This window comes from Dendropsophus ebraccatus, chromosome 8, assembly GCF_027789765.1.
Source record: "Dendropsophus ebraccatus isolate aDenEbr1 chromosome 8, aDenEbr1.pat, whole genome shotgun sequence".
Lineage (NCBI taxonomy): Eukaryota > Metazoa > Chordata > Amphibia > Anura > Hylidae > Dendropsophus > Dendropsophus ebraccatus.
This window is the reverse complement of record NC_091461.1, coordinates 18,463,725-18,488,205: the sequence shown is the minus strand read 5'-3', so window position 1 is coordinate 18,488,205 and position 24,481 is coordinate 18,463,725. Positions and strand designations below refer to the sequence as shown.

Below are 24,481 nucleotides of genomic sequence, written 5' to 3'. Positions count from 1 at the left end.
CTTAAAGCCTCTCCTGCATGATGATTGGCTGAGAAAAAGCCGCCAAACATGCAGGAAGAGGAAGATGCCATGGTCTCGAGTATCGCAAGATGCTTGTCGGAGTAACGAGTACCATCGAGTACTCTAATACTCGAATGAATATCAAGCTCGGACGAGCATGCTCGCTCATCACTAATCCATAGGTGTGAAGGGAGGGGAAAACACAGGTAGGGCCACCTCTCTATATGTGCCAATAGGAATTCAGATGAGCTGTAACCATATAGATACAAAGGTTTGCATAAGAGCCGTAGACACAAAACAGAAGGCAAACCCTTTGATGGTAACAATTTGCAGCAGATTTTTTCCACTTTGATAGAATGCAGAGTTGTTCTTCCCCCATTCACCACCATTGTCTTGTCCTCTGCTAAATAACATGGCTGCAGACTGCACACCTGAACAAGTAGGTGATGAGTAACTGTCCCCTAAAGCTCCAGCCCCATCCATGGGCTCACCTACACTATACAATACTGCGCTCCTACCTCCCCCTCCATGGGCTCACCTACACTATACAATACTGCCCTCCTACCTCCCCCTCCATGGGCTCACCTACACTATACAATACTGTGCTCCTACCTCCCCCTCCATGGGCTCACCTACACTATACTATACTGTGCTCCTACCTTCTCCTACATGGGCTCACCTACACTGTACAATACTGTGCTCCTACCTCCCCCTCCATGGTCTCACCCAGGGGCGTAACTAGAAATGGCTGGGCCCCATAGCAAACTTTTGATTGGGGCCCCCCTCCTCTAAACGACCACTATGCCATCAACACACTCAGCTCTACACAGGTTCTTTACACCATAAAAATTACAGTACAGTTACATCAGGTGACTTACAGGAGACGTCTTCTCTGATCGGAGTTCTTCCCTTTTCATTTTCTTTTCCATCTGTCCTGGGCAGTTATGAGAACCTTTCCGGGCCACGAATCCACAGAATCTGCCAGACAGACATATTAGGCTCCACACTCACCATCACCATCTCTACCAACTGCACATCTGTATTGGCCCCTTTACACCCACATTTAGTGGGCAGGCTGACTCTATGTGATCCCATTTTAGTATATGCCCTCCTCTCTGTCGCCCCTCCTTATAGATAGCTTCCTTATGTTGCCCCCCCCCCCGCTGTCCCCCTTATAGATGCCCCCCATGTTGTCCCCTTATAGATGGTCCCCTATGTTGCCCCCCCTATAGATGGCCCCCTATTCCCCTATATTGTCACCTTATAGATGGCCCCCTTTATTGTCCCCTTATAGATGTTCCCCTCTCCCCCAATGTTGTACGTTTATATCCCCCTCTCCCCCTATGTTGTCCCCCTCTCCCCCTATGTTCTCCCCTTATAGATGGCCTGCTCTCCCCCTATGGTGTCCCCCTCTTATAGATGGCCCTCTCTCCCCCCCCTTATAGATGTCCCCCTCCCCCCCTTCCTTATAGACGGTCCCCCTCTCCCCCCTCCCTTATAGATGCCCCCCTCTCCCCCCTTCCTTATAGATGTCCCCCTCCCCCCTTCCTTATAGACGCCCCCTTCTCTTCTCCCCCCATTCCTTATAGATGCCCCCTTCTCTTCTCCCCCCCTTCCTTATAGATGCCCCCTTCTCTTGCCCCCCCTTCCTTATAGATGCCCCCTTCTCTCCCCCCGTTTCCTTATAGATGCCCCCTTCTCTTCTCCCCCCCTTCCTTATAGATGCCCCCTTCTCTTCTCCCCCCATTCCTTATAGACGCCCCCTTCTCTTCTCCCCCCATTCCTTATAGATGCCCCCTTCTCTTCTCCCCCCCTTCCTTATAGATGCCCCCTTCTCTTCCCCCCCTTCCATATAGATGCCCCCTTCTCCCCCCCCCCTTCCTTATAGATGCCCCCTCTCTTCTCCCCCCTTCCTTATAGATGCCCCCTCCTCTCCCCCCCCCTTCCTTATAGATGCCCCCTCCTCTCCCCCCCCTTCCTTATAGATGCCCCCTTCTCTTCTCCCCCCCCCTTCCTTATAGATGCCCCCTTCCTTATAGATGCCCCCTTCTCTCCCCCCCCTTCTTTATAGATGCCCCCTCCTCTTCTCCCCCCCCTTCCTTATAGATGCCCCCTTCTCTCCCCCCCCCTTCCTTATAGATGCCCCCTTCTCCCCCCCCTTCCTTATAGATGCCCCCTTCTCTCCCCCCCCCTTCCTTATAGATGCCCCCTCCTCTTCTCCCCCCTTCCTTATAGATGCCCCCTCCTCTTCTCCCCCCCTTCCTTATAGATGCCCCCTTCTCTTCTCCCCCCCCCCTTCCTTATAGATGCCCCCTTCTCTCCCCCCCCCCCTTCCTTATAGATGCCCCCTTCTCTCCCCCCCCTTCCTTATAGACTCCCCCTCCTCCTCTCCCCCCTTCCTTATAGATGCCCCCTCCTCTTCTCCCCCCTTCCTTATAGATGCCCCCTCCTCTTCTCCCCCCTTCCTTATAGATGCCCCCTCCTCTTCTCCCCCCCTTCCTTATAGATGCCCCCTTAGTTATAGATGCCCCCTTCTCTCCCCCCCCTTCCTTATAGATGCCCCCTTCTCTCCCCCCCCCTTCCTTATAGATGCCCCCTTCTCCCCCCCCTTCCTTATAGATGCCCCCTTCTCTCCCCCCCCCCTTCCTTATAGATGCCCCCTCCTCTTCTCCCCCCTTCCTTATAGATGCCCCCTCCTCTTCTCCCCCCCTTCCTTATAGATGCCCCCTTCTCTTCTCCCCCCCCCCTTCCTTATAGATGCCCCCTTCTCTCCCCCCCCCCTTCCTTATAGATGCCCCCTTCTCTCCCCCCCCCTTCCTTATAGACTCCCCCTCCTCCTCTCCCCCCTTCCTTATAGATGCCCCCTCCTCTTCTCCCCCCTTCCTTATAGATGCCCCCTCCTCTTCTCCCCCCTTCCTTATAGATGCCCCCTCCTCTTCTCCCCCCCTTCCTTATAGATGCCCCCTTAGTTATAGATGCCCCCTTCTCTCCCCCCCTTCCTTATAGATGCCCCCTTCTCTCCCCCCCCCCTTCCTTATAGATGCCCCCTTCTCTCCCCCCCCCCTTCTTTATAGATGCCCCCTCCTCTTCTCCCCCCCCCCTTCCTTATAGATGCCCCCTTCTCTCCCCCCCCCTTCCTTATAGATGCCCCCTTCTCTCCCCCCCCTTCCTTATAGATGCCCCCTTCTCTCCCCCCCCTTCCTTATAGATGCCCCCTCCTCTTCTCCCCCCTTCCTTATAGATGCCCCCTCCTCTTCTCCCTCCCTTCCTTATAGATGCCCCCTTAGTTATAGATGCCCCCTTCTCTCCCCCCCCCTTCCTTATAGATGCCCCCTTCTCTCCTCCCCCCCCTTCCTTATAGATGCCCCCTTCCGAGGAAAGCAAGTTTAATAAAAAAAGAAAAAAACTCACCTAACAACACGCTCCCCCCGTCGAGCCTTTTTCCTGTCACCCCGTCTGATGCGCGGCTGCCGTCTGATGCCGCGTCCTAGCCCCGGCAGCGCGCGTATCATAGAGTTCTGTGTGGGCCTGTGGCCGCGACTTCCGGCACACGTCTCTGTGCCGGAAGTCGAACCACAGCACAAGCCCACACAGAACTCTATGATACGCGCGCTGCCGGGGCTAGGACGCGGCATCAGACGGCAGCAGCGCATCAGACAGGGGGTGACAGGAGCGCTGTGGACCGGTCCCGTGCTCCCCCTGGCCCAGTGACTCCTTTTCCCTATGGTTGGGGAAAGGAGTCTCCGGGTCGGGAGGAGCACGGGACCGGCCCCCGGCTACAGCACCCGGGAGGCATGCTCAGCCGCCGGGTGCTGCAGGATATGTATGCTCCAGGGGCCCGCGTCACGGGCCCCTGATGCGGCGGGGCCCCGTAGCAGCCGCTACGGCTGCTACGGCGGTAGTTCCGCCAGTGGTCTCACCTACACTATACTATACTGCGCTCCTACCTCCCCCTCCATGGGCTCACCTACACTGTACTATACTGCGCTCCTACCTCCCCCTCCATGGGCTCACCTACACTGTACAATACTGCGCTCCTACCTCCCCCTCCATGGTCTCACCTACACTATACTATACTGTGCTCCTACCTCCCCCGCCATGGGCTCACCTACACTATACAATACTGTGATCCCACCTCCCCCTCCATGGGCTCACCTACACTATACTATACTGCCCTCCTACCTCCCCCTCCATGGGCTCACCTACACTATACAATACTGCGCTCCTACCTCCCCCTCCATGGGCTCACCTATACTATACTATACTGCCCTCCTACCTCCCCCTCCATGGGCTCACCTACACTATACTATACTGCCCTTCTACCTCCCCCTCCATGGGCTCACCTACACTATACAATACTGCCCTCCTACCTCCCCCTCCATGGGCTCACCTACACTATACTATACTGCGCTCCTACCTCCCCCTACATGGGCTCACCTATACTATACAATACTGCGCTCCTACCTCCCCCTCCATGGGCTCACCTACACTATACAATACTGCGCTCCTACCTCCCCCTCCATGGTCTCACCTACACTATACAATACTGCGCTCCTACCTCCCCCTCCTATTTGCCTACGCTTTTCTTTCCGCCTCCTGTCATATTACCTACTACATATGTTCAGGCTCCCGGCCTCCCCCGATTGGCAGGTTTATTAGATAAAGTAAGGAAAAGTCCTTTGTGCTTAATAAAAAGAAATCTGCCATGTTATATGCCTGGTGGGCACTGACATCGCTAGATCAAGCACAATAGGGTTTTGCATAGAATTGAACAACTAATAGATTTGAAATGAATAGATAGATAGATAGATAGATAGATAGATAGATAGATAGGAGATAGATAGATAGATAGATAGATAGATAGATACATGATAGATAGATAGATAGATAGATAGATAGATAGATAGATAGATAGATAGGAGATAGATAGATAGATAGATAGATAATAAATAAATAGATAGATAGATAGATAGATAGATAGATAGATAGAAGATAGATAGATAGATAGATAGATAGATAGATAGATAGATGAGAGAGATATGATTGGGTAGGTAGAGATGGATGTATAGATAGATTATAGATAGATAATTGATTATATGTAGATATAGGTAGATGATAGATGCTACATACATACACAGCTCTCCCCTTCCATTCAGTACACAAGCAGTTAATTCTGCCTGCAGCCAATGAGGAGCTGGGTGCTGCAGCTGGTGGCCGGCAGATGACAGTGGCGCTGTGCTGTGCTGTACTGTGCTGGAGTGGTCGGATGAGGTTCTCATACTGGTAACCAGTGAGGCGATGGCAGCAGCCCCTGTCTGATACAAGAGACACACAACGAATCAAAGTTATTCCGAGACACCACAAGGAGAAGCAGCGGAATGAGCTAACTCCTCCTGGAGCCTGGCAGCAGCACCGAGGATCTGCCTCCTCTCCCTCCTCATCCTCCTCATCACATGGAGAGAAGTAAGAGGCAGGAGAGAGAAGGGGCTGACACTGGGGATTATCAGCAGGAGGGTCACTCATAGTCAGGACTGGACTTAATACCCCCCCCCCCCCCCTCCTCTTCCTCTAGCATCTCTCTCCTCTTCCAGCCACCCTGGACCACAGCAGATCCTGGACTACAACACAGATCCACCACAACAACCAGCATAACCACCAACCCAGCAGCAGCCCCCAGACTCCACCAGCCCTCCATGTGTGGAACCATCTGGTTAACCCCTCATCTTCTGGAGTGATTTTTCTTCCCCCTCTTTGGACACAAGGATATATATATATATTTTCTCTCTAGAATCCTGTTATAAATCTTGAGAACCTGAGGATTCTTAAGGGTTTGGGAGGTGAGAAACTGTCTCTGATCCCAAGTCTGCACATTTACCTCTGTCTGAAGATGAGGAGTAAAGGTAGGAAAGCTAACCTGTCAGATTCAAGGGATCTGGATGGATCGTATGATCAGCTCACTGGTAAGTCACATCTCCCCCCTTGTGCTTGGAGTGGAAAATGAGCAGCATCCCTTTAAGAGAGCACAGATCACTCACCAGCTGTATACCATAGGTGGATACATTGTTAGGATTGCTGGGCACTGGTGGCACTGGGGATGGCATATGGGATATTGGGCAGTAGTGCCCAGTGTGTTGCACTCAAAAAGTTATAGAGAGAGGAGTCAGTTTGGAGAGTCACAGTCATAGAGAGTATAGTCCTTAATGGTGAAGTTTATGGAATCCAGTCTGGGTTTCAGCACCAGTCCTGAGATCCTGAGATCTACAGGCAATAGCTCCAATAGGATCACATGTGAACTACAAGTGACAGCATGCCCCAAGCTAATCCTAATATATAATGAGAGTTGTAGTCCTGCAGCAAGCTGGGGGACCACATGCTGCCTGTCACTGTCACTCACCATGACCATATTGACATAGGGCTGCTGGATGGTGTGTGTTGTGTGCAGGTGTAGATTTGCATACACCTACAGCTTGGATGCTTGTGCTGGGTTATTCTCATCCTCAGGAGCTCCAGATTATTCCTTCCCTAGGAAATCATGGACAGGGTTAAGTGTGATTGAGACCAGCCAGGAATAATCCTCATATACTGTCATTTTGTCTTCAAGGGACTGTCTGTAAATCCACAATGACTATGATTGTGCATGGAGGATTAATGGGGTTTGGTAATTGATGGAGGTTTATTCATCTCCAGGGGCTGAGAATAAGAATCTTTCAATTATTATGTCTAAATAAATAAACAAATAAATAAATACAGACATAAACAACACAAATTTAAAGGGACAGTGCACATTTAAATCCTTACAGTTAGAACATTGGGGGGATATTTTTGCGCATAATTTTCGGTGAATAATTGGATTTTTCACCCATTTTTGGTCTAAGTTCTATGTATGAACCAGTATGCGACAGGCGAATATTTTTTAGATGCAATTTTTTTAATCTGCCTGTTTTGAGTATTTACCCAAAAGTTCCCATAATCCAGGATTAGTGCCAAATTTATCATTTGCGACTTTTTAAAAAGTCGCACAAACAGGTGCAGGCTTACGTCTAGTCAGTACCAGATGAATATAACTGCGCAATTTTTGCATTTTTGCGAATTTTGCTTAGATACATTCACTATGGCAGTGCTACATTTTAATGAATCAGTCACAAGCTATTGGAACAAAATACACACCAATCCCGACTAGAATAGTTGCTCACATTAGACTCCTTAATAAATGTCCCCCAATGTGTTTGCTGTCTTCTTGATAAATAGATGAGAAGGCTGAGGTCCTGTCCTGCACAATCCCAACTTGTTTAATTACTTTTTTGCAACAATGTTGCTCATTGTCTGAGATAAGAAGCTACAGAGGGGAAGCCGATGAGGCTGGATGAAAAGCATTGAAATATCCATCAGACTGAAGTTGGTTCCTCTAATGTTAATGGATAACATAAAAAGCAAAGTAATATATGGGTGTACAAATGGAGGGCATGGGGGGGGGGGGGCGTGGGTTCACATTCAGTCACAACAAGATCTGCATGGAGTTTCAATGTCCTCCTGTGTTTATTTGACTTTCTCCCAAAAAGAATATTACCTTTCACCAGGATGCTATGAACAGAGCCATAAAGGGGTTACCCCAAGAGTTAATAATCCCATAGAGAGTGAATGGAGCAGTGGTCGAGCATGCGTTCTGCCACTCTAGTCTCTAAGGGGAGTAATACATTTGCAGGTCCCCGTGATGGTACCTGTCTGATCAGCTACTTATCCCTCATCCTGTGTATATCTTGGTTGATGTAAGGACAGGTAAACTGTGTACTATGCCGGTGCTAGGTAGGTATGTTCACATGGGATGGATAAGTATTTTCTGCTGTACACAAAAAGTCCACAACCTGTTATAGTAACAGCAAAGTGGTGGAGAGTGAAAGAAATCTTATCTACGTGGAGACCCTGTAAATTGTCTGGGGTGCAGATGTTACATCCGATTTGTGTTCGTTTTGTAGCAGAGTTTCCCCATTAGTGATGAGCGAACATCCCGATTTTCGGTTCAGACATAAAAAAAATTATTGTGATCGGTTTGTGTTCGACAAACATTCCAAACAAATAATAACCTTACAGTAGAAGCGTACACTTTGGTCTATGCATGTGCTTTCAGATTATCAAGCCCAAAGTGTATATTGCGCAGTTACGTACATCGCGAAATAAACGTTCTCATGTTCGAAAATGATCGTTATAACCATTCCGATTATCGAACAAATTGTTTGTGATTGGTAACCACACGGACAATTAGCGTGTATACGAACATACTAAGATTTGTGAATGTGCTCGCTCGACACTATTCCCCATTTACTTCAATGGGGAAGCCGAAATTCACAAAACAGTGAAAGCCTATGTTCACACAACGTATATTTTCTTAAAAGTACAGCCGTTGTTGCTGATTACAGCAATGGCCCTGATTAATACGAAAATATACGTTAAGTTGCTGTCTATGGAATCCCGGCCGGAGCGTATACACATAGTATATGCTCCAGCCGGGATCTTTAGCGGTGCCGCAAAAAACTAACAGGTCAGTTTTCTGCAGCCACTATTCAGTGAATAGCAGCTGCATAAAACCCCGTCAGTGCACACTATGAAGCACGCAGCTGCGGGCGCACACTTCATTGTGTGCAGTGGAGAGTTCTGATGCGGGCGCGCAGTGATGCTCAGTGGTGCTAAAGATTATCCGGCCAGTACTGCAGTACCGGCTGGGATGATCTTATCTGAACCTAGCCTAAATCTACAGAGAAAGATATTGTTGCAGCTTTTGCTTTAAATCCCAGAATACGATGTTAAATCTTCAGTGAAAAATCAATACAAAATTCTGTTCACATTGGTCGCTGCAGATCACCCTGTGGAAATGGCTGGATATTTAGATCTATTGAAATTTCACTAAGAGTTTGCCACTTTGTGCAAACCATCTGCATAGCCGTGATCAGCTAGTTTAGCCTGGCATGTTACCTGTTCATAGGAATTGATCGGCCATATTTGGGGTTAATCCAAGTCTATGGACGGCACAAGTCTGAGCACTTTGCACACTTACCTCCCGATCTACTTTATTACAAGCAGTGTTTCTAGGTTACATAAGGTCAGAAGCGAAGGAGAAAAGATCCATACATTACCCAGTGAGATGATATTTGCTTTAGCATACCCGATCTGCGCGGCACAATTACATCTAAATGGTTTCTCTAAGAGTTCATAAATAAAGCTCAATGAGCGGCGGCCAAGACATCCAGCAATTTACTAATGGGCTCTGAGTTGGAGTTTGTTCTTAGAAGGCAGATCTCATCTTTGTAGGGATTGGTTTCACACTCAACATTAATATTATCATTATTTTTTTAATGCAATTTTGATGCAGTTTGTGTTGCCAAAACAATAAAAAGTAATAGGAGAAGTAAAAGAAGAAGAAAACTGCTATAATACTCCCTGTGTACAAGAATATAACTACTATAATACTGCTCCTATATACAAGAATATAACTACTATAATACTGCGCCTATATACAAGAATATAACTACTATAATACTGCCCCCTATATACAAGAATATAACTACTATAATACTGCTCCTATGTACAAGAATATAACTACTATAATACACGACATGGAGAGAGAGAGGAGCAGCTGCACATCACACCCATGGCTGATACTAATGCCGCTCGGCTAATTTTTAAGAACCAACGTCAGGATGTTGGCATATAACATATATGGTATTGCACTCACCACCTCTGCTGCAAACAGAATGGGAAAAACATGGAGGTACTGACATGTGAGCACAGGTATATTTTGCTGATTTGGGTCACGCGGGTCTTAAAAGGGGAGTGCCAGCTGCTCAGAAAAGGGAGAACTGTAAAACACGACATGGAGAGAGAGAGGAGCGGCTACACATCACACCCATGGCTGATACTAATGCTGCTAGGCTAATTTTTAAAAACCAGCGTCAGGATGTTGGCATATAATTTGATCAAACCATATCGCCCCGTGTGCCAACGTGCAGGTCTCCTGGTTCACACAGGGGGGAGGGCACTTTGGGTTTGGTCCTGTGACATTGGGGTTGCAGGGCCATTCCATGGCTTCCCTTCCCTGCATGTGCACGCTTTGCGGGGTTGGCAATCACTGACCGACACTGTATGGAGTTAGCGTAGGGATCCGTGTGAACCAGGGGACCTGCATGTGGTACACGGGGCTATTATGGTTTGATCAAATTATATACTGATACCCTGGTGTTGAATTTTAAAATAGGCCTAGCGGCATTAGTATCAGCCATAAATGGGATGTGCAGCTGTTCCTTTCTCTCCATGTCATAACTCCTATAATACTGCCTCTATATACAAGAATATAACTACTATAATACTGCTCCTATATAGAAGAATATAACTACTATAATACTGCCTCTAAATACAAGAATATAACTACTATAATACTGCTCCTATGTACAGGAAACAGCCGTTTCGGAATGATTCCCTTCTTCCAGCCAGGGTTGCCAGATTGGTGGCACAGTGATGGATTAGGCTGTCACTGCTGTTATTTTGCCCCTGAAAGTCCCGCACACGAAACACAGCTATTTGTCATTCCCTCCATAACAGGAGGCAGAACCAGAGCCTGTCTGTACTACACACCAGGTACTTCCTTCATTACTTCTCAGTATATATTACAACACATAAGATATTCCTCTTTGCTTTGGCATGATATAGTGCTGGTGAACTAGACTAAACAGGTTGGCTCTATCCATTTTCCATGGGGGGAGAAGGGGTTACTGATACAATGGGTTTGCAAGGTGCTATGTAAGGAAAGAGTGACTGAGCCGGTCATGTTGCTGCTGCTGGTAAGCTAAAGGAAAGGGTAGAGGAAGGTTACGCAGCAGCACTGTAGATGGCTGGGCTTTATAGGTGATGAGAAGGAAGCTTTGACTTACCTTTCAGGGACAGTGTGGATCTCCTTCAGCTGGCAGATAGGCTTCTATGTATACTGCCCAGTCTCTCTCTCCTGCACACAGCACATGCTAATCCCTGCCCACACTTCCTGTCATGTGTCTTGCAGAGACTGCTACTATGAAGGGTAGGGAGACACCTAGTGGGCAATATCATAGAGCTGTTTTCTGGCCTATAGAGTCATTTTTGGTTAATAAAGTGATTTACACATACGTCAGGAATTACCCAGGCTATTACCTGGAGGGAAAATGGATAAAATAACATTCCCATTGAATCCGTATGACCAAACTATAAAGATGAGATCCTTTCCTGCAACACAGAAGAATATACCAGCAGCACCATAACTATATATAGTAACAGTACAAGGCTACAGCCATTCTATGTATGTATCAGTGTTATAGAATGGAAATATACACTAAATATAAAATCCCCCCTCCCCCCATGTATTCATTCTGTATGTATATGATGGATCTGCTTTTCAACAAATACAGTATGTCTGTTTATATAACACAAGGCAGCTTCCTAAAAGTATGGAGTGAATGGAATAAAACAATGCAGTCAATCAGAGTCTCTTTCCACCTGTGGTAGACGATGAATGGCAGCTTTGTGGGGACACAGTCTATTCTGGGAATCAAACATGAATCTTTTATTTTAGTATCATGCATAGGGCTTAGAGTATATGGAAACTTCTATGTAGTGTTACACAATCATTTAAAGGGATTAGAAAAAAAAAAGTCACAGCATTTTCCCAGAAACAGCACCACACCAGTCTATTGGCAGTGTGTGGTATTGCAGTGCAGACCAAGGAGTTGGTCTATGGGCATCAAGGCATCATATAATTGTGATGAGCAGCTCTGAAGGAGTGTCTTCTGCTTCAGCTTTGGTGACATTGGCCAATGTTTGTCTTGATGTAGTTTAGCAAAGCTGAGAGCTGCCTAATACATAGCGTGAATACAGATCCATGCAGAGCGTGTTGCAATATACTGGTGACGAATGGGGGATGCATGCACAATACATAAAGGAGGCATCATAGTCTGTATCTGCAAAAATGGGGGTAACTTTGAGGCTACTTTGACAATCTGGTTCCAGAAATGTAAATCATGGTCTTCAGCGGGAATCTGTGGTTTACCTATATGGTACTAAAATGTGGATTCAGCCACAAGGGGAAAAAAAATATTTAAGTATTTATCACTATTTTCAGTATTATCAAGACATAACATAAAGCCCTGCCCCCACACTGGATTTACTAGCTCTGCCCCCCCATGCCCCACACTGGATTTACTAGCTCTGCCCCCCATGCCCCACACTGGATTTACTAAGAGGCGCACTCCCCTCAGTATATCCGGCAGACCTGAGGCTGCCACATGGTAGGCACAGAGATCTACACCAGCGTAAATTATGATATATCTGGCACGGGGGTGGCCACACCTCCTCCCTGCCTTGCCATGCCCCCTGTCCGCCCATCAGGTGAGCAGGACATACGTTAGGAAAAGGCACAGATTTTTTTTCCTCTTTCAAACCCTTAAAGCGTACTTGTCATAAAGACACATGACAGGGACATGTCCAAACTTTTGATCGGTGGAGGTGAGACCCCCAACAATCAGGAGAAAGAGCGAGGGCAACATGTCCCTGATGTCCAGACAGCCTCATAGACTTATAATGGGAATGTTTTCATTCTCCTGATTGGTGGTGGGTGGTCTCAGCAGTGAAGCCCCCACTGATCAATTGTTTGACAAGTCCCTGTGACCTTCCAAATGTTTTTGGCCAGTACCCATTGAAGTGCCGCCCTCTCAGCACTTCCACCCTAGGCCCAGGCCCTCACATGCCTAGTGGTAAATATCACCCTGGATTGCCTGGATGTGGAATAATTGAAATTTGAAAGTAGAAATTGAAATTTAAAAGTAGAAATCTTAAAGAAAAACCTCCCGTTTCTGGTGCGGATAAGCAATGGATTGTACCAGTAGAAAAAAAAAAAAGCAAGAAAAAAAACTGCCCCAATTTTCCGCCACCAAATCCATGGAGATTTTCCATATAATTTTTTTTTTATAATTACACTCGGTGGGGATATGTGCAAGAAATGGAAGTAAAAAAATATATATATATTTTTTTGTGGTTTTGGCATCCTGTGGATGAGACTTCACCTGTCCTCCTCCTCCTCATCACTTATAGAATAAATCCGGTGGCCATACCCTAGATTTGGTGAGCCTGGCACACAATTCAGTCTTCCATTATACTGAGAGCCTGTTATTAATGATCCTCGGACGAGACAGAATCCCACGACGCTGCAATAAAACACACAGAGTGCTCGGACGGATCGTAAATCAAGGTGCAGCGCTGGCCCTAAGGAAGCGCTCCGACCCGCCATATAAAAATAGACAATAGAACAGAATGGTAATTGTAACGTCTTCAGAGACGGAAATCCCAGGACGATAAATTAATGCGGCCGTCACATTTCATTATGACTTTATAACCAGGAGCGTAATTCCAATTTCTACGGCGACGCTAATTACATCCTAATCAATTTCCTATTGGCACCTAGATCTGTAGATTTGTAGAGTTTGTGAATGGTCTCCTCCTCCGCTGATAGGAATCATTATTACTGTCCTCATGGCTGTTTACAGAGCTATGGATTTACAGATGGAGCCCACCTAAGTGTACGAGTGAGTTATCACAAGGCTTCCACATGACTAATCCAGCATCTCTCTACAGGTCATAAGAGGCCGTGGCTTAAAGGGAATCTTTCAGCTGCAATTCACATTCTAAAGTGTTGATGCTGTTAGATCAGGGAGACACATGGTACCAGTCATATATTCATCTGTGCTTCCAGAATGCAGAAAAGGTACTTTTATTCTCTAGTGCAAAGTGTCAAAGAGGCGGGACTTCTGCAAACTGTAACCCCTCACATCCCTGCCCTTACTTGATTGACAGCTAGAAGTGCTTCCATATCTCACACCTTAATAAATTCCACCCTATATGACACATTTTACACCTCAGGTGACAAGACATGTGCTTTCCCTTGGAAAGGGCCGTGGCTTAAAGTTATCTTGTGTAAGAAAAATATGGCCACTTTCTTCCAAAGACAGCACCACTCTTGTCTCCAGTTCAGGTGCGATTTGCAATTAAGTTCCATTCATTTCAATTTGCACAACTTCACCCAAACTGGAGACAAGAGTGGTGCTGTCTCTGGAGAAAGTGGTCATGTTTTTCTAATGCTGGATAACCCCTTTAAGATGCGTCGGCATGTGCCAAGATTAAGCCATAAAAGAGGTGATGTAAAAATGGATAAAAGCAAATGTATCAAATTTATCAAACAGACTGAGCTACTGCCATACATCTGGTGAATTCTTGGTCTGTCTAGTCTAAGGGGCCTATTCCACAGGAGCGATAATCGGCCGAATCGGTCCCATTTGGCCTGATTCGGACGATTTTCCCTCAGTGGAATAGAGAGATCATGTCATCGGCTGATCGTTCATTTAGGTTCAGACCTAAAATCGACATTCGCCACCAGCGCATCGCTACGCTTGAATAGCAGTGCGCAGCGGCGACCGACGATTTCAGCAGAACCATACATTACATGTCCAGGCTGCAGGTCTTCTTCTCCCGGCCCCGCGCGGCAGCATCGGCTTCGGAGCGGGGCTGTCTGAACTGACAGACTGCTAAGCCAATCACTGGCCGGGACCGCCGCGGCCAGTGATTGGCTTAGCGGTCTGTCAGTTCAGACAGCCCCGCTCCGAAGCTGCTGCAGCTCGCGGGACCAGGAGAAGAAGACCTGCAGCCTGGACAGGTAATGTATGAAGCAAGGGCTGCAAGGACATCGGTAACAATGTCCCTGCAGCCCTTGTTTCACGATCATCAGGGCCAATCTAGCAGATCAGCGCTTGTTTACGTCGTTGATCGGGTCCTGCTCGCTCGGTGGAATAGGACCTTAAGTTCACTCTTGAAAAATCACAGCTTCTTTCTTCCAAAAACAGCACCAACTATTCACTTTAATGGAACTGAGCTGCAATACCACACGCAAACTGAGAAGAAGAAAGTAGCTATGTTTTTCTAATCATGGATAACCCCTTTAAGAGAGGTTTAATAAATCTGCCCCAGTAATGTTATCTAAGGCTGCGCAGGGGATTTCTAAAAAAAAAAAAAAAAAAAAAAAATTGGAAAACCAACGCTCTGGCGGCTATAAACACAGCTACTTTCTTGCAAAAAACAGTGCTCTCCCTGTCCTCAGGTTGTGTGTGGTATTACAACTCATCTCTATTAATAGAACTGAACTGCAATACCACACCCAACCTGAGGACAGAAGAGGTGCTGTTTCTGAAAGAAAGCGGCCACTTTTTTCTGAGACAACCCCTTTAAGAGATAAATAAATACATAATTTAGAATCGTCCCCTTCAATGTCATGTACGTAAAGTGGCCATGGCTTTCCAGTGATTTCAGGTGGAAGTGAGATTAATGTTAGTTCAAAGAGGAAATGGTTAAAGCCCGCCATACATTTCTCAGGTCACGCTCTGTATTTAGTCTATTCCCCGGACACCTTGATTTTTAATTAAATCCTGATTCTTCTAACACTCCCTGATTAAATAAGAGGAAAATCCTCCTGGTGGGGCAATAAATATAGACTTTTCTATCTATCCTCCCCGGAACGCACATAGCCGGGGAGCTCAGTATCAGAGAATAGGGGGTGGGGGCAGGAAATCTGGAAATAGTAAATCTGCTCTATTCTCTTGTAGGAAAATCAGAGGATTGACATTATCTATTGAATTTAGCTCCCGGACCTCTCACGTATCGGCCTTATTTTATGGGTCATGAGATGCATCTGGTGGAGGCTTCATTGTCATTACCAGAGCTTCCCGTGGGGCAGTGGTCACCTCTAGAGGTCATGATTGGCTGAGAGCATTGTTACTAATCCAATTAAAGGGGATGTCTACTTTTAGAACCATGTTCAGTAGATTGTATGTTTTTGGATGTGGAAGGAAACTGGAGAAAACCCATGCAAACACGGAGAGAACATACAAACTCCATGCAGATATTGTTTATGGTGGGATGTTAACCCAGGACCCCAGTTCTGCAAGACAACCATTGAGCCACCATGGGAGAAGTAACTTGGGCATTCAACCAACAGCTTAATATGGCCAACTTAATTAATACGTTCTCACCTGCACACCTTATTATGTCTCTAGGGGGTACCCAAGAACAACAGTACCTGGTGCTCCACTCAACTCTATGGGCATGATAGCCAAGTGTTGTACTCTTCAGCTCTTCGCTAACTGTGTCCAAAAGTTAATGGAGAGGTAGCGTACATGTCCGACTGCCCTCCTTTCAACTAGGAGGACAACAGAACCCCCATTTTTGTGTTGGGTGGGGCTCCTAGTGGTCAGACCTCCACCAATCACTCAGAGGATGGGTATCTTGTATCTGAAAACTCCTTCACATAGGGGAAAACGTATTCCTTTAAATGAAGAAAGGAACATCGCTCCCTAGCCTAGGTCATGTGGTAACACAAGTGAGGAATCCTAAGGGAAACTCTCACCTGACTATTTTGTGCGATCAAGAGGTCATGTAAATGTGAACCACAGCCTCTCCCAAGTTATCCACTAAGGCAGTCATGTAAAACTCTGGCCCGTGGTGCCATTATTTTTGGCCCACCAGGCAATTTAGAGTTTTAATTACATCTGGCCCACCATGGCTACTATATAAGAGACTATGGGGGAGGGCTGGCTACTATATGAGACTACAGGTGAAGGCTGGTCTACTATATAAGAGACTACGGGGAGGGCTGGCTACTATATAAGAGACTATGGGGGGAGGGATGGCTACTATATTAGACTACAGGGGAGGGATGGCTACTATAAAAGACTATTGGGGAGGGCTGGCTATTATATGGGACACTTGGGGGCTGGTTACTATTAAGGCACTATTGGGAGGGCTGGCTAATATGTGGGGCAATTTTGGTTGGGTTGGGTTGGCTACAACTTGGGGCAATATTGGGGCAGTTGGCTATTACATGGGTTGGGGTTTAATCATATCATAGCAATTTATCATGTCATTTATCATAGTGCACAGTGCTGGGAGACACCACTGACAGTGGCAGGAACATTGCACGCTACTCTGATAGTGCCAGGACTGCTGCATTCATGCTTATATAATTATCATGGTTGGCCCGCGACTTTGTCCAATTTTTTAATTTTGGCCCACGGTGTATTTGAGTTTGACACCCCTACACTAAGGGATCTAAAATCAGTCCTGCATATTCCTACAAAATACCACCTACAAGTTATTACTTTGGGATCATTCCTGGGTGATTCAGGGTTGGAACTTGCCCAATTTGGCTTGGAAGCATGTCTGTTGTGTGTATGGGAATGGTGACTGGTAATGAATCCCTCCCCAAGTCTCCTACTTGGACACACTTAGAATGTAGACTTCCCAGCCCACCTCTGGTAATGTAGAAGATCATTAGGAAAATATTTAGAGGGGCTTCAGGTGCTGGGTTCCACAGGGTCCATATAAGATTAGCACTATGAGTGACATTTGACAGTTGTGAGCCATGTTATATGATCTTCATTTTACATTTCTGGCCACCAGCTTCCTCCTCCTCATCCTTGATATAATTAGGTTCTCATGAGACTGATTATTTTTTAATGTGACACTATACAACTACATCTAAGATCCATCAGATTGTGGTGAAATCAAGGTGGATTTACCACAGCTCCTCCCCATGGAATTGGACTTGAAGAAACCATTGCAGATAGGACTAACCCAAAACTAGTCGTCAATATAGCGGTGCTTACACTATGTTCATCCATCATTACACTGGCGAGTTCTTTATGATTGTGTTCTGGTTCTTTGCTCCTCATTTTCCAGGAATTTTTTTAGTGTTTTAGTGCAACACAAAAAGAAAGTCTTATCGATGCTCAGAAACCATATGTCCACCTAATGTTCTAATACGAAGAGCCCTCCTAAAATTTCCATCTTAAAGGGATGCTGCAATTCTCCATTTAACCCGCATGTCTATAATTCCCTCCATGCTTTATTAAATGGAAATGCAAATGAGGTCTATTTGCTGTCCTGGCTTGATTCTGTAATATTGATTGAGACGGGTGGAAACAAGTAATCCTTGTCTATTGTTCTGGAAAGTCGAATGTTCACATTGCCTAATGTGATAGAATTGCATGTCTATGCGGATTGCAGATAGGTGGTAACTGGGTTCATTTACAGATGTAGCAGAGCACTAATGGTGCCGATACAAAGAGTTAAACATCCAATTCTGCTCTGCTACATCTGCACCTATGACGGAATAGTCCTGAACTTGTCTTTTCCCGATGCTGAAGTCGCCATGGTAATATCTAGTTAAGTCTTTTGCTATACAGCTTTTTAATGTGGTAGCATTGACTTATCTGAACACATTGGCAGATAGCGCCCGGCTTTTGTGACGGTGAAAACAGGCCTTGGAACGATTCGAAGGACTGGCTAATCCTCTTACTATTGAATGGCGTTGTTTAATACACACAAGGATTCCGACATTCAGTGGCGGATATTGACAGCAATTTAGTTGATGGCTTCTGACATCACATTACTGCTGCGCTGCTGGAAAGAGACAGCTGCTGGATTTTGCCGAGTTGACTCTCTATAATTTGCTGGTGGAGAATAATGTTGAGACTTTTGGGAAATATTCCTCCCGATTCCCGAAATTCTATATTGAAAAACCTGGTAAAGAACAAAAGTGGCCAGAAATTCTGGTTATTTTAGGGTTTCTTGTGCATTAGGCTTGTTGAGAAGACAAGTATGATGGTGGTACGAGATGGAACAGTCTATGTAGAGTGCTGGTAGCTTCAGGTGTCCATATCCATCAATGACCAAAGTCCAAGGGTTCCGATATCTTCTTCTAGTTCATACTAGAAGTTCCTTATAGTTTTTTTTTACATCTACTATTGGTCCTCTTCTGCCTTTTCATGGTCCATATGTTGTCCTGCTTCACAATGTGTTATAGAAACATCAAAGTTCTCGGAGTGTTTTCCCCGTCTTTCTACAGTATGTCCTCTCATAGGATCCCTCCTCACTTCTCATGTGGCCTATGTCTTCCCTGACTTACTAAATGTTTTCTATATAAATCTTATTATATCCTCTTTTCATGCATTCAAAGTCTTTTCATGGTTGCTATATTCTTTGAGTTCTAGTAGTCCTCGTGGCTTCTAGATGTCTCCATGGCTCCTATAAGGTCTTGTAGTTCTTATGACTTTATGGCTTCTGCTCCATTCAAAGTCTATGGGACTGATAAAGATAGTTAAGATCAGATCCCGGCTATCTCCAACAGTCCCATAGACTTTGATAGGATAGTCACTAAAATGGCAGACACAGGGATTTGATCCGCTATGAGTCTCACTGGTTGGGCGCCTCAATGATCAGATGCTAATGACTTATTTGGATGTGAATGTAACCTAAAGAGCACAGGGTGCTGAGGATAAAGATATGTTTCTTACCTTCAACCTCTAAGCTGTTTCTGTAAAGTTTTTAATTAAATATATAGGCTAGTAAGGCAGATTGATGTACTGGGGGTGGAGCTACCTTACCCCCCTCCCCCAGTGCACCCATCCGGTCCGCACTGGACAGCCAGGGGCGGATCAGTGAACCAAACCACCACCTTACTAGTCTATGGATTTACCTACAAACTACACAGAAACAATGCCGAGGATGAAGGTAAGAAACGTACCCTCATCCTCAGCGCCCCGTGCATGATAAGGACATATCAGCAGGTTAGATTCATCTTAGCTGCTGATAGTTTCTTTTTAAGTGTTGTTTTTGAGAAAATGGTTCCTATGAGGTTTGTTTGTTAGTGTGTCTTCTTATGGTTTCCAGATGTCCCTATAGTCTTATTAACTATGTCTTGTAATGGCTCCTATTAATCCTAAGTCTTCTCTCGGTTTCTGTGTCTTAAGACCTTATGGCTTTGAGCAGTTATTGTTTCTAGATGTTTTTTGGATCCTACAAGGTCTTTTGGTTCCCATAACGTCTCATTGTTGGTGTATCGTCTTGGGGATTCTAGATGTCTTCTAGAAGTTTGATTTACCAATCTTCTATTTGCCCATATCTCATCTCATGAAGCATTCCAAGCTTCCTAAATCTTCTTATGGTTGCTATGCCTTAGGGCAGGGGTGGGGAACCTTTTCCATGTCGAGGGCCGGTCGGGCATTAATAAAATCATTCGAGGGCCGCATACCGTGTGCGGCAGTTAGTAGCGGGGGTTTGCAGCACCCAGGACAAGGCATAGTATTGTTCCCCTAGTGCCCCTGCTATTGTAGTTAACCCCCAGTGATGCCCCTTGTAGTCTAGTTAACCCCCAAGTCATGTCCCTGGTAGCCTAGTTAACCCCCATCAGGCATGTCCCTGGTAGCCTAGTTATTCCCCCCCCATCAGTCATGTCTCTGGTAGCCTAGTTGTCCCCCCCATCAGTCATGTCCCTGGTAGCCTAGTTGTCCCCCCCCCATCAGTCATGTCCCTGGTAGCCTAGTTATTCCCCCCCCATCAGTCATGTCCCTGGTAGCCTAGTTATTCCCCCCCCCATCAGTCATGTCTCTGGTAGCCTAGTTGTCTCCCCCATCAGTCATGTCCCTGGTGGCCTAGTTATCCCCCCATCAGTCATGTCCCTGGTAGCCTAGTTGTCCCCCCCCCATCAGTCATGTCCCTGGTAGCCTAGTTGTCCCCCCCCATCAGTCATGTCTCTGGTAGCCTTGTTGTCCCCCCCATCAGTCATGTCCCTGGTGGCCTAGTTGTCCCCCCCCATCAGGCATGTCCCTGGTAGCCTAGTTATTCCCCCCCCCCATCAGGCATGTCCCTGGTAGCCCAGTTAACCCCCATCAGGCATGTCCCTGGTAGCCTAGTTGTCCCCCCCCCCCATCAGTTATGTCCCTGGTAGCCTAGTTATTCCCCCCCCCCATCAGTCATGTCTCTGGTAGCCTAGTTATTTCCCCCCCCCCCCATCAGGCATGTCCCTGGTAGCCTAGTTATTTCCCCCCCCATCAGTCATGTCTCTGGTAGCCTAGTTATTCCCCCCCCCCCCCCATCAGGCTTGTCCCTGGTAGCCTAGTTGTCCCCCCCATCAGTCATGTCCCTGGTAGCCTAGTTGTCCCCCCCCATCAGTCATGTCCCTGGTAGCCTAGTTGTCCCCCCCATCAGTCATGTCCCTGGTAGCCTAGTTGTCCCCCCCCCCCATCAGTCATGTCCCTGGTAGCCTAGTTGTCCCCCCCATCAGTCATGTCCCTGGTAGCCTAGTTGTCCCCCCCCCATCAGTCATGTCCCTGGTAGCCTAGTTGTCCCCCCATCAGTCATGTCCCTGGTAGCCTAGTTGTCCCCCCCATCAGTCATGTCCCTGGTAGCCTAGTTGTCCCCCCCATCAGTCATGTCCCTGGTAGCCTAGTTGTCCCCCCCATCAATCATGTCCCTGGGATCCTAGTTAACCCCCAAATAAAAAAATAAACATCCCACTCACCTTACCTCCGCTCCCACGCTGTCCAGGTCCTCTTCTCTCCCAGGTCCTCTGTGCCGGTCTTCTCCTGCAGGCGGCGCGCGATGAAATGACGTCATCGCGCGGCCCGCAAGAGACTAAAGACACGCGCCGCTCTGCTGGGGAAGAAGCCGGCACAGACAGCATCCTCCGGTGTCCGCCAGCTGTCACAGACACCGGAGGATGCGGTGTATGCCGGCTTCTTCCCCAGCAGAGCGGCGAGCATCACAGGGGAGCTGCGGGCCGCATCGGGAGGTCTCAGGGGCCGGATGCGGCCCGCGGGCCGGAGGTTCCCCACCCCTGCCTTAGGGTCTTGGTAGTGTACATAGTTGTGTGCCTCCTTTAAGGTTACCGTCAGCTATAACTTTCATAGTTATTATGTCTTCTTATAGTTTTAAAATGGCCTTATAGTTCCTACATGGCTTTATGGTTCCTATGACTTCTCATTGCTCCTGTGTCTACTATAAACAGTAAAACATGTCTCTATTCCCCTTCTTCTTTAGACTAAACACATAATCCAAAATTTTGATGGACTTTGGTGGACTTCCACTCTAAACCTGTTCATTCTCGACTCTGGGTGAGCCCCTAGAAAAATAGTTCCTTCTTAAGGAACCCCAACAATTATCTCACACTATGTTCTGAGATACTTTTCTAAACCTTGACTATTGCTCTATGTTCTCCTAAATGGATGGGATCGACACTTGTGTTATTTATCCACTCAAAATGATCCTGTTGTAGTTGTAGGTTTCCTCTTATGAGTGGGTCAGGCTTCTCTTAAGCCATAACCAGACTGATCACTAATTCCACAAAAAACGTTCAACAACAATTTAAAGTTGCACTACATTGCATTGAGTCCTAGACTGAGTGGTCAATGTAATATACATTAGCGTAATCCTCCCGTATTAGTAAAGTCTACTGTATCCACCTCTAATCCCTTTGTATACATTACTGTACATTGATGTTTAGCTTGCTCGGCGTGTTGGAGCATTTACATGGTAAGCATATAGAGCAAAGTGATGTCTGGGCTGACTCCTGATTATTGAGAGTTTAGTCTTATAATATATAACAGGTGAACTTCGATATACACAAAAAATGGGGGGAAAAATAAACTTTGTCCAAAAAGTCAGCAGATTACCCATTATTCATGTAGGGTTGTGTTAGTGCCCTATTATATGAAGTAATAATCTACTGAAGCAGCCTGATTCTGCAGATCATCATTCCGTGGAATAAAGACAATGAAGATTGGCTGATCGTGTCTTTTGGTCTGCCGAAGAATTGGTCGCTGACTGTGCATCGCTATGTGTGTAATAGTGATGCGTGGATGACGACTGATGAATGTGTAAAGAAAATAATAAAGGTTATACATACCTGCTAGATCCCGATGAAGGTCCCAGTGTAGAAGGACTGAAACGCAGAGTACTTGATTGAGAATTGGGTTGGTTTAGGGAGCAGAAAAGGTCTCAGGCAATCTGTTCCCTGGTGCTCCACTCCCTTTCTCTTTGTATTGGAAGTATACTCAAAATGAGAGGGATGCATGTCATAACAATTGTGTGCAGGTGAAAGCATACTCGAATACAATGTTGGCCAATGTTACCGGTGTTATGGCAAGAACGGGCAGCTATTGGACATTGCGTGTGGTTTTATGCATCCACCCCCTTCTCGTGTCAGAAGGTATACTTCCCCAAACATGAAGGAAGTTAAAGGTAAGATCTCTTATGCTCTCCAGACAACCCCCTTAAAGTGTCACTGTCGTTAATTTAATTATTTTTGCAGAAATCAATAGTACAGGCGATTTTAAGAATCTTTGTAATTGGGTTTATTATCTGAAAAATGCATTTGTGTCATGAAAAAGCAGTTTGAAACTTTCCCCCCGTATTCATTGTTCTCTATGGAGACGGGAGGGGTGGAGGGAGATGAGGCACCAAAACAGGACAACAAAAAGTTAATTTACAGCTACATCACTGGGTTATCTCCTCTGAAGTCAGCACTGACCTTTTAGAACTCTGAATACGGCTTTCACACAGTTCCCGCTGTGTAATCCTTTGTTCTCTGCTGGTGACTAATCTCCCTCCTCCCCCCTCCCCTCTCCATAGAAGAGACAGGACCCGACTGATGTAAGAGTCAAGATTTCCTGATAATGAGCAGTGGATGAGAGTTAGGAGGGGCTGGGGAAAGTCTTTTTGAATGCAGATAATGGCATATTTGCCTAATAAACCCAATTACAAAGTTTCTTAAAATCGCCTGGACTATTGATTTCTGGAGAAAAAAAAATTAAATGACAGTGACACTAGAAGCCCATGCTACAACTATCACCGCACAGCCATGTTAGCCACACACCCCTCCTTTTCTTACCCCTTGCATCCCCAGTGTAGCCTCCATTTCTTTCGGCCTGTGTATAGGTTGGAGATGCTCTGTCTACTGGACTAATAAGAATTTTCCATGCTGCCTACTTATAGCGACAGTCAGTAATGAGAAGCATTTCCATTGATGATTTTTTAATACGGTTATATAAGAATTTCTATTCTTTTCTCACATCAACAATTACATTTGTTTATGCAATTACATTAATGGGAGCGTCTGTACATCACATTGCCGGCTTTATAATGGATTCCAGAACAAATTACATTTGCTGATTAAACTGACGATCACATTTACCTTTGTACAGATTACGGACTTAAAGGGCCGGTACAGAGTCAACATGGATATGCTAAATATATAGAGATATAACTGATTAGAACATGGGTTCTATTTTATTTAATAGGTGCATCCAGGTAAGTTCCTTCACTCTGCTATTTTATATGCTGATAGTCTGGGTCTTTATAAAGAATTTATTACCATTATACTGTATTATATATTAATAATTTAATCATTTAGTAAATCTGCTCTTTATATATGACATCAAGTTGCTGATGACCTCACTGTGATTAACCCTCCTGGTATTACGAAGAAGTTACAAAGTTGCAGATAAAGCCTGACAAGGACTTGTTCACATCAGCAGTCTCAGAAGGGAGGGGGAGGAGGGGGAGACAGAGAGAAAAGCTCACACACAGA

The 24,481-nt window shown here is 46.0% G+C and overlaps 1 protein-coding gene across 2 annotated transcripts in view; it reads left to right on the top strand.

The window, feature by feature from the left end:
- Positions 1–5,265: 5,265 nt before the first annotated feature.
- The window catches only part of KCNIP2 (potassium voltage-gated channel interacting protein 2), a 290,122-nt gene continuing 270,906 nt past the window's right edge, over positions 5,266–24,481 (top strand). The window contains exon 1 of one of the 2 annotated variants that reach the window (XM_069978889.1): positions 5,266–5,960. In XM_069978889.1, the coding sequence (XP_069834990.1) occupies positions 5,888–5,960 (73 nt within the window). In that variant the 5' untranslated portion in view covers positions 5,266–5,887. The remainder of the gene's footprint in view (positions 5,961–24,481) is intronic. The other variant, XM_069978890.1, reaches the window with a different exon arrangement.